Genomic DNA, 9,593 nt, shown 5'->3' with positions numbered 1-9,593 from the left:
CCCCCCCGCCACCCCTACTTCAGGCCGCTTCTCTCCAGCTCCATCTGTGGCTGGACGGTAGAGACTCAGACATGGAACCAGCGTGGCCCCCGGCCCCCGGGAGCTCAGAGCCTGGTAGAGGAGAGAAGCCACTCATTCATTCATTCACGCCTTCCATCATTTTGTGTGAAAGCTGTGTATGTTGTGAGGTCCCGAGGATCATGCGTCAGACAGTGGCCTCAAGGCCGTGTGTGAGCTGACCCCCTCCCCCACACTCTGCTCTGACCACACCGGCCTCCTCGCTCTTCTGTGCGTGCACAGGGCGCACCCTCACCTCAGGGCCTGTGCTCGCACCGTGCTTTCTGCCTGGAACGCTTCCCCGGATGCCCGCACGACTCTAACACTGCAGCCCTCCCAGACGCAGCCCTGCCCCTTCTCTGCTCTCTTCCCATAGAACGCGCCACCTCCTGCCGTACTAGGGATTCCGCCCCTTTAGTCCCCCTGCTTCTTCCCCAGCACACACGTGGACATCAGCTTCACGACGGGGGCTGGTTGGCCGTCGTGCTCGTGGCCCTGTCCCCACGCTCAGCACAGGCCTGGCGCTTGTCGGAGCCTGGCAGGTCTTGGTTGGATGAATGAGAGACAAGTCCCTGCCCACAAGCAGCTCAGAGTCCAGCAGATGCCCCATGTCACCCGTCCTCCACTCACACAGCTCACCCGCTGCCTCGCAGGCCGGCTCTCACCCCTCCCCCCACCCCCATGCAGGGCCGGCCCTGGGGGTCAAGGGCAGGTCCTTGTCAGCACCTAGGTGACATCTTCCAGAGCCATCTCTACCCAGTGCTGTGGACCCTCAGTAGGGCAGCATCTAGCTCCCCGTGCGGGGATCTGAGCCCCACCTGTGGCTGCTTCCTCCAGGCGGTAGGCCGGGACTGCACCAGCAAGCTATAATACATTGCTGCCCCTGCCTCCCTGCATGTCTCAGGCAGGCTCCTTGCCTTTTTCTGGGCCTCTGGTTCCCCATTGGCCCGAAGGGGAGGCTGGAACTGATGGTCTCTCAGGATAAGGCTCCAGGTGAGCCAGACCTTGGCCCTCTGGGCTGGGAGGACACCTCAGTGACCTCCGGCTGGTCTGTCTGCAGACGTGAATGAGTGTGAGGCCCAGCGCTGCAGCCAGGAGTGCGCCAACATCTACGGCTCCTACCAGTGCTACTGTCGCCAGGGCTACCAGCTGGCCGAGGACGGGCATACCTGCACAGGTACCCCTCCTCTGCCCAGGGCCCCCTTCCTGAGAGACACCAATTCCCGTGTGCCAGGCTCCTCGAGTCCCCGCCGGGCCGGGGACACAGGGCACACGGAGGCCTTAGCGTCGTATCAGAATTTGAGTCCCAGCCGGGTGTTTCCTGGCTGTGCCACCTTGGACAAATGCTTCCCACATCTGATGTCAGTGGGATGAAGGATTAAGTTAATTACAGTTGACCCTTGAAGGACACGGGGGTTAGGGCCTCCCCTCGCCGATAGTCAAAAATCCACATATAACTTTACAGTCGGCCCTCTGTATCCGCGGTTCCGCATCTGTGGTTGAACCAAGGACAGATTGCGTAGTACCGTAGTATTTATTGAAAAACGTCCTCGTGTAAGCGGACCTGTGCAGTTCAAACCTGTGTTACTCAGGGGTCAGCTGTACCTTGCCCACACCCTGTCTGGTACCTGATTGGCCCTCAGCTGGCAGTAGCAGGTATGGAGCGGCCCGGGGAGCAAGCCCTGGAATGCAGGTCCTGTGTGCTCTGTGGCCTCGGGCAGCTCCCTTCCTCTCTCAGCCCTGTCGTCCTCATCTGTAAAATGGGCCCCTAGGCTCCACTGCTGTGGCAGGATGAGCCAGGGTTCACGAGGGGCTGAAACTCTCTCTGGCAGACATTGACGAGTGCGCTCAGGGCGCCGGCGTCCTCTGCACCTTCCGCTGCATCAACGTGCCAGGAAGCTACCAGTGCGTGTGCCCAGAGCGCGGCTACACCATGACGGCCAACGGGAGGTCCTGCAAAGGTGAGCGAGGGGTCCGCCCCACCGGGGCCTCAGGCAGCCTCCAAGCAGGCCCAGAAAGCCTCACTCAGCTGGCTGTGCTCCCAGGGCTCTGACACCAAGTGCATAGGCAGAGAATGGCCGACGCCACTGGTGGCCACGTTCACCGAGGTCTACGCCTGGGATGAGGCAGGTGGCAGTCTTTCTGCTGCTTGACCCAGCTTACAGGCTTGGACTCTGCTCTGGGCCCTGCCCTGCGAGCCGGACGGGGGTCCTGTGGGATGGTTCTAAAGACAGGAGACCTGCCCAGCCTATTCAAGAGAAGCCTCAGGGGTCCCAGAAGCTGGCCAAGGCTTCATGGCTGCAGAGCTATCTGCTTTTTAATATTAACAATAATCAGTCTGGGGCTTCCCTGGTGGCGCAGTGGTTGAGAGTCTGCCTGCCGATGCAGGGGACACGGGTTCGTGCCCCGGTCTGGGAAGATCCCACATGCTGCAGAGCGGCCGGGCCCGTGTGCCATGGCCGCTGGGCCTGCGCGTCCGGAGCCTGTGCTCCACAACGGGAGAGGCTACAACAGTGAGAGGCCCGCGTAGCGCAAAAAAAAAATATCAGTCTGGACTCCGTAAAAGGTGAGGATCATACCTGCCGTAAACAGCTGTGTGGGAATGATGACTTTATGTGCCTAGAGCGTGATTTCAGTTTTGAGCCTGAGGCCCTGTTTTGCTTGATGGTGGGAGCACAGCACGGGCTTCTTGGACAGCTCAGACGCCGCCGTGATTCTGGCTCTTGAAGGTGCTTCAGGCCGGAAACCTGTTCACGTTCAGGACATCTCCCCCGACCCCTCCTCCCTGGCCTTCCTGGCGTGGGGGCTGGGGAATGGCCTGTGCTGGCAGCACAGAGGCTCCCAGGCCCTTGGCTACTGTACAGAGTGGAAGAGACGGGAGTATGTGACGCTCGGGTGGCATGTGAGCTGTGCGCCCACAGGACGAGCTGCTCTGAGACCCAGGCCCCTGGGGCGGGCTGGGGTGGCTCGGGCGAGGGTCTCCAGCTCTGGGCATCCCTCCCATCGCCCTCCTCTGCTCCCCCCAGACCTGGACGAGTGTGCACTGGGCACCCACAACTGCTCTGAGGCTGAGACCTGCCATAACATCCAGGGCAGCTTCCGCTGCCTGCGTTTCGAGTGTCCGCCAAACTACATCCGAGTCTCTGAAACGTGAGTGCCCCCACCCCGGCCTCGGGCCCGGGGACCCTGCACCAATCCACACTGCCCAGGGCGGAGGCCAGGTGACCGGTGGCGCATGCCTTCACCACCTCCTGCTCTTCACAGGCCCCACTGCCGGGTCTGTGGTCTGATGACCATAAATGGTACAAAAGAGCACCTTGCAGAAAGCTTGGAGCATAGAGTATGAAAGGAGGAAGACTCACAGAAAACAATCTTCTCTTTCAAACACACACACACACGCACACACACACACGCACTCACATGCACGCGCACGCACACACGCACGCGCGCGCGTTATCTTCTGCTGTGTAACGAGTTCTTTCCAACACTTCGCATCTTAACATGACAAGTACTTATCATCTCACACAGTTTTGGAGGGTCACGAGCCAAAGAGCCGCTTAGCTGGGTGGTCCTGGCTAAGGGTCGCATAGGGCTGGGTCCCCTGAAGGCTTGACCGGGGCTGCAGGATCCCGCTGCCCACTCATGGCTCTGGGCGGGAGGCCTCAGCGCCTCACCATGTGGCCTCTCCATGGGGCCGGAGCTCTCCCAGCACGGGTCATCAAGAAGGCAAGTGAAGGTCCTTTGTAACCTAACCGAATCCTAAAAGTGACATATCATCACTTCTGCCCCTGGCCACACAGTCCAGCACTGCATGGGGTACCCTGGGAGGCAACATTCAAAGTGTGAGTGACAGGAGGGGACACACCGGGGCCATCTTGCGGGCTGGTGACCACACTCCCTAGTGATGCCTCTTGGTGTTTCGCCGTATTTCCTGTCCTTTCCTTACTAAACATACATTTCCATAGAGTACTTGCTGGAGCGTCCGTCTTCTTTTCTGTGCACGGTGCTGTCATGTGGATGTGTTCGGTTGTTCGAAGCTTGCTTTCTGTGTGCTTGGTCGCCGTCTTTTGCATCTGTGCGTGCAGCCCGCCTGGGGTGGCACTTCTTAGCATGTATGCGCTCGTGATTTACTTGCCGGCTGCCCTGCTGACCCTGTGACATGCTTGCTGATACACACAGTGCCGGGGAGTGTCTATGTGCAGGTGTGTTGGGACGCTTGGGTGACTGAGCCTGGGTGACCCTGGGCAGGTGACCTCCCTTCCCTGGGTCTCAGCTGCTCCGCCTGCAACATGGGTGATGGTAGCGCCAGCCCCAGGGTGGGCGTCAGCACGGCATGAGTGAAAACACGTCATGAGTTTATACAGTGTATGGCATGGCCTGGTGCTGCATTAGTGCCATGTGTTGGTGATGTCATATCCCAACCCTGCGTGGCTGGGCACTGTGGTCCCCCCGTTGCGGAACTCTGCTCAGAACATCCTCTAGACCTGCTGAGCCCTGGTACCCATTTTGGAAGCACTGAGCTTTGAGACAGGGATTTAGTGATGGAGGTGACAGTGTCTCTTTGCACCGAGAAGAGACCAGATTGTTGCTGAGCTTAGAAATCGAGGCCTTGGGCCCCGTGGGGTTTGGTGCAGGGTCTGTCATCATGGTCCTGTAGCGTGGCCGAGTTCCCGGCGTCCTCTGGAGCACGTGTGACTCGGAGCTCTCTGATCCTCGGAGAGGGGAAAGGCCAGCCCATCCCAAGTCAGAAGAGGAAATGGCTCCGAAGGAGAGTCAATTATGGAAGAAAAGGGAGTCTGAGAAAAGATTACAACAGTAAAACCACTGTGGCCAGGGAATCCATGCAGATAGGCAGTGTGCGAGGGAAAAAATGCAGGCAGGGAGGTAAGAATGACAAGCTACCTGGCGCTGTGCTGAGAGCCCGCATGTTTATAACCTCACCCCTTCTCACCAGTGACACCGCGAGGCCATTAACCCGTCCTACGGGCGAGGAAGCTGAGGTCCAGGGAGCTCAGGTGACCCCGCAGAGGCTGCGAGGCTGCCGAGGGCGCAGCTGGGCCGGGGGCCGGCGCCCAGGCCTGCGCCGGGTCGGGCTGGGTGCGTGTAGGGGTGGGAGCGCGCCCGCCGCTGACGCCCCCGCCGTGCGCCCCGCAGGAAGTGCGAGCGCGCGCTGTGCCACGACTTCATGGAGTGCCAGAACGCGCCCGCGCGCATCACCTACTACCGGCTCAACTTCCAGACCGGGCTGCTGGTGCCGGCGCACATCTTCCGCATCAGCCCGGTGCCCGCCTTCGCCGGCGACACCATCGCGCTGACCATCACCAGGGGCAACGAGGAGGGTTACTTCGGCACGCGCCGCCTCAACGCCTACACGGGCGTCGTCGTCCTGCAGCGGTCCGTGCGCGAGCCGCGCGACTTCGCGCTGGACGTGGAGATGAGGCTCTGGCGGCAGGGCTCCGTCACCAGCTTCCTGGCCAAGATGCGCATCTTCTTCACCACCTTTGCCCCGTGAGGCGCGGCCGCGGGCGAGCTCGTGGAGCCCCCGGCGCCCCCTGGTCCCGCGCCCCGGCCGCGCGCCTCCTTCGGTGCTCCCTGCCGGCCGCGCGGGGGGCGGGCGCTGTGGCCAGTTTACTCTGACCCTGTAAATTAACTTAATTTTGCCGATCTGTTCCTCGCGTTTCGGCCTCTCCTGCGCCCCTGGAGGGGGCTTTGCACGGGCCACTGCCGGTGCCCCGTGGATGGGGTCGCAGGATCCGAGGCTGGACATGACCAAGACTGGAATCAGCGACCACGCTGGAGATTTTGGACTCAACTGGGTGACCTGTCCCCAGTGATGATATTCTGTTTCATGTTCCACTGTGATTAGCTCTTCACTTTTTTTTTTAAATCGTTTTTAAGTGTTTTTGTTTAATTATAAAAGTAGTACATGTATATTGCAAATATATATATATATTCAAATAGTACAAAAGGGTTATAAAGTAAAAAAGTGAAAACAGAAAACCCGCCTCCTTTTGTGCAGCGTTTGCGTGTGCCAGCGGTGCCTGCGTGTCTGGGGGCCCCGCCTCGGGCCTCACCTCGGGTCGCTGAGAGGACGGCAGCGGGAGCGCTCGCGTCTGATCCTACTTCTCTTCCTCCGCCTGCGTCTCCCTGCCCTCCTGTCCGTCTCCACACGTGGGCCGCACCTGGCTTGTCACCTTGGACACTGTCCAGAAGCTGGACATCTACGTTTAGCGTCACTCTTCTCACCTCCTGACCGGCTGCTCTTCGCACCTAATGACGAACGCGAACGTGTGTGAGACTGTTCAGCATGGAACTGAGCTAGTGGTTAGCTAAATCCAGTTCTCTCTCGGGCCAGCCGTTTTCCATTGGCGTTCCATCCTGCGGAGGCTGTAAACTCCGTGTCCCAGTGTGTTTGGCCATTGTCGGTATTATAGCTTCACCGGTGGTGCCAGGGCTATGGGGGCATATCACGGTAGGTAGGAGTAACCTGCAAAATGAGACTGGAGTGCCATCCAGTCATTAGCAGTTCATCCAGCGAATCGTCTCTCATGTGACTGCATGTCTTCCAGGACAAGGCTACTCAGGTTTGCAGCGTCCATTTCCCTTTGTCAGGTTCCAAAGGCAGGAGTGAGCTCGGCTTCACCCTTTTAGCCATCTGGTGTAATGGAGCTGAGAGATGGTGTTGCCTGTTTCTCTAAGCCTCATGAGATATTAATGTCCTGGACAAACGTAGTTGTTGCGTAACCCATTCATCCTTTCCCCTCAGCTGTGATTCCCTTTCTCTCCATTTGTACCCCAGCTCTTCCACGTTGGGAATGGACCTTAGGTTTGGCCATCGTGCTGGTCTAGATGAAAGGCAGCAATGCATCGTGCTGGTCTAGATGAAAGGCAGCAATGCTCGTCCAGCGAGCACCTCCCCCCCGTCCCCCGGCCCACTCCGTTCCTATAGGTAGAGTTAACCAGGGGGCCATCTCAACCAGCGGGCCACACACAGCTGCAACCCTGAGTTTGCCAGATGGGGTGAAGGCATCGTCCACCCCGTCAGGCCCTTAGGAATTCTGACACCAAGGTTTAAAACTCTAGTTATGGTTTCTTGCTTAGGAATCAGCCCTGCTTCCTGCATGCACAGTTGCAGCCTTGCCCCCGGCACAGCTGCATCAGATACAAAAAAAGAAAGTTGAGATGGTGTCACGTTAGCATCCTCCCCCTGTGTGAAGAATTGTTCGGTCACAGCAGAATTCTACCCCCACCCCCCACCCCCCGTCCCAGATCACCTAGAAAAGCAGAGGAATCTTTCTAGTGGGGACCTGCCTTGGCTCCCTGGTGTTGAGGGTGAACATACACTCAGGAAGGCTTGAAAGCCAGCCCTTCGCGTCTTTATCTCCCCCGCCCCATGTTAGACGACTGGGGTCTCAGATGCCGTTCTAACTCTCTGCCTAAACATCATTCCAAGGAGGAGGTCTCTCTGCCTGCTGTTGACACTGTGGGGTGTAACGTGTGATCCTTGGTTTGAAGAAATGTGATTTGGTGGTCCAAACTGGCACACGGTCTCTCGTGCCCGCACTCTTACAGTATCTTGAGCATTTGCATCTACCACTGGGCTGGATGTGCAAAGCCCCTTCCAGAGTAGATGTCTCTTCCTGTCAGGACCCGTTTGTAGGCTCCTCCATAATCAGTCCATCCGGCCAGCTATGGGCAGGCCTTCCCCCCGGGCATTCTACCCCATAGCTGCCTATGATGTCCATATCTCTAGTTGGTACAACAATTCTGTGACATATTGTGCCTCAGAGGGTGTGAGAGGAGTCTGTCTACGTTCAACCCATCCCCTGTGTTGCTGTGGCCCCCAAATGTCCACTTATTCCATGGACCCAGGTGGCCACCTCAAAGGAGCACCCCAGGGTACCTCCTTGCCAATTCCAGTCACTTTCTGCTCCTGGAAGGGGGTTCTTCTGAAGGGCGTCAGCGTGTCCCACTTTAAGGCACCTCTCCAGTCCCCATAGTGATTTCCATAGGGTGTGCCCATATGGACCTCCCTGTAATAGGCCAGGTTTTCATTGCCCTCTTCCTGACTGTAGGGCCAGGCCGTTGGCCACCACCTGTAAGCCAATGAAAAACCCAACGTAGAGGCAAACAGCATGCAGTTGAGCCCAGCAAGCTCGTTTGTTTTTACCTTCTTCCAGCCGAGGGGCAGACTTCCAAACAGGATGTTGTCCATACACCTTGGTCAGTCAGGAGCTTCCATAGGGCACCATGAAAGTGACTGTGGGATCTGGCAGCTCCTCGGTTAGAACCTCATGGGATTCCAAAGTCAGCTGTGGGGAGAAATCTACCTGCTTGTGATTCTGCTGAGTACCTCATTGCGTTCCGCTTGGAGCATCTTCCTGCACAAACCATTTGCATTTTATTATGGAACTCTTCCGGACGCAGCCCTCCCGTTTAGTGTTTCTCTAACATCACCCAAGACATTATGGGTATTTCAGGTTTCAGGATTATTTTATGGTCTTCAGGCATGAGGGTGGTCTCAAGCAAAGCAGCCAGCCAGTAATTGTCTCTCAAATGGAAAGCTTCTGGTCCCAAATCCACGTTTGGCAAATTGCACAGTTTGAGGAAATAATCCTCTCACTGCTGCCCTTATGTATTAGTCAGTGTTCTCTAGAGAAACAGAACCAATAGTGTATATATATGCATATGTGTGTGTGTGTGTGTGTGTGTGTGTGTGTGTGTGTGTAGATAGATCGATAGGTAGATAAAATAAGGAATTGGCTTGCACAATTATGGAAGCCGAGAAGTCCCACGACCTGACCCAGGAAAGCTGGTGGAGTGACTCCGTGCAAGTCTGAGGCAAGTCTGAGTGCAAGAACCAGGAGGAGTACCAAGGGCAGAAGGGCAGAGTCCCAGCTCAAACAGCCGGGCAGGAAGGGCTGAATTCTTCCTTCCTCTGTCACTTTGTTCTATTCAGACCCTCAACAGATTGGATGATGGCCATCCACACTGAAGAGGGCTGGCTACTTTACTGAATCCACCAGTTCAAACGCTAATTTCTTCCAGAAACACCCTCACAGATACACTCAGAAATAATGTTTAACCAAATATCTGGGCACCCCATGATCCAGTCAAGTTGGTACATCAAGTTAACCATCACGTCTTACTTCAGACCACATGCAATTTCCAAGGACCGCGCTCACTTCAGATCAGCTGGCTGCTGATTCCGTAACCACCCTCAGGTTCAATAGTTCACTAGAATGACTCACAGAACTCAGAAAAGTGCTATACTTATTTTTACAGTTTTATTATAGCAAAAGGATACACATCAAAATCAGCCGAAGGGGGCTTCCCTGGTGGCGCAGTGGTTGGGAGTCCGCCTGCCGATGCGGGGGGCGTGGGTTCGTGCCCCGGTCCGGGAGGATCCCACGTGCCGCGGAGCGGCTGCGCCTGTGGGCCGTGGCCACTGAGGCTGTGCGTCTGGAGCCTGTTGCTCCGCAGCGGGAGAGGCCACAGCAGTGAGAGGCCTGTGTACCGCAAAAAAAAAAAAAAAA

The 9,593-nt window shown here is 57.1% G+C and overlaps 1 protein-coding gene across 1 annotated transcript in view; it reads left to right on the top strand.

Moving 5' to 3' along the window:
• FBLN2 (fibulin 2) overlaps window positions 1-5,612 on the top strand; it is a 52,435-nt gene extending 46,823 nt beyond the window's left edge. Inside the window, exons 14-17 of the mRNA XM_007449155.1 lie at window positions 1,118-1,234; window positions 1,890-2,018; window positions 3,084-3,207; window positions 5,212-5,612. Of these exons, the coding sequence (XP_007449217.1) occupies window positions 1,118-1,234; window positions 1,890-2,018; window positions 3,084-3,207; window positions 5,212-5,569 (728 nt within the window). The 3' untranslated portion in view covers window positions 5,570-5,612. The remainder of the gene's footprint in view (window positions 1-1,117; window positions 1,235-1,889; window positions 2,019-3,083; window positions 3,208-5,211) is intronic.
• The last annotated feature ends 3,981 nt before the right edge of the window (window positions 5,613-9,593 follow it).

This window comes from Lipotes vexillifer, unplaced genomic scaffold, assembly GCF_000442215.2.
Source record: "Lipotes vexillifer unplaced genomic scaffold, Lipotes_vexillifer_v1.1 scaffold2162, whole genome shotgun sequence".
NCBI lineage: Eukaryota > Metazoa > Chordata > Mammalia > Artiodactyla > Lipotidae > Lipotes > Lipotes vexillifer.
The sequence above is the reverse complement of the archived record's forward strand: the minus strand, read 5'-3'. Positions and strand labels throughout refer to the sequence as shown.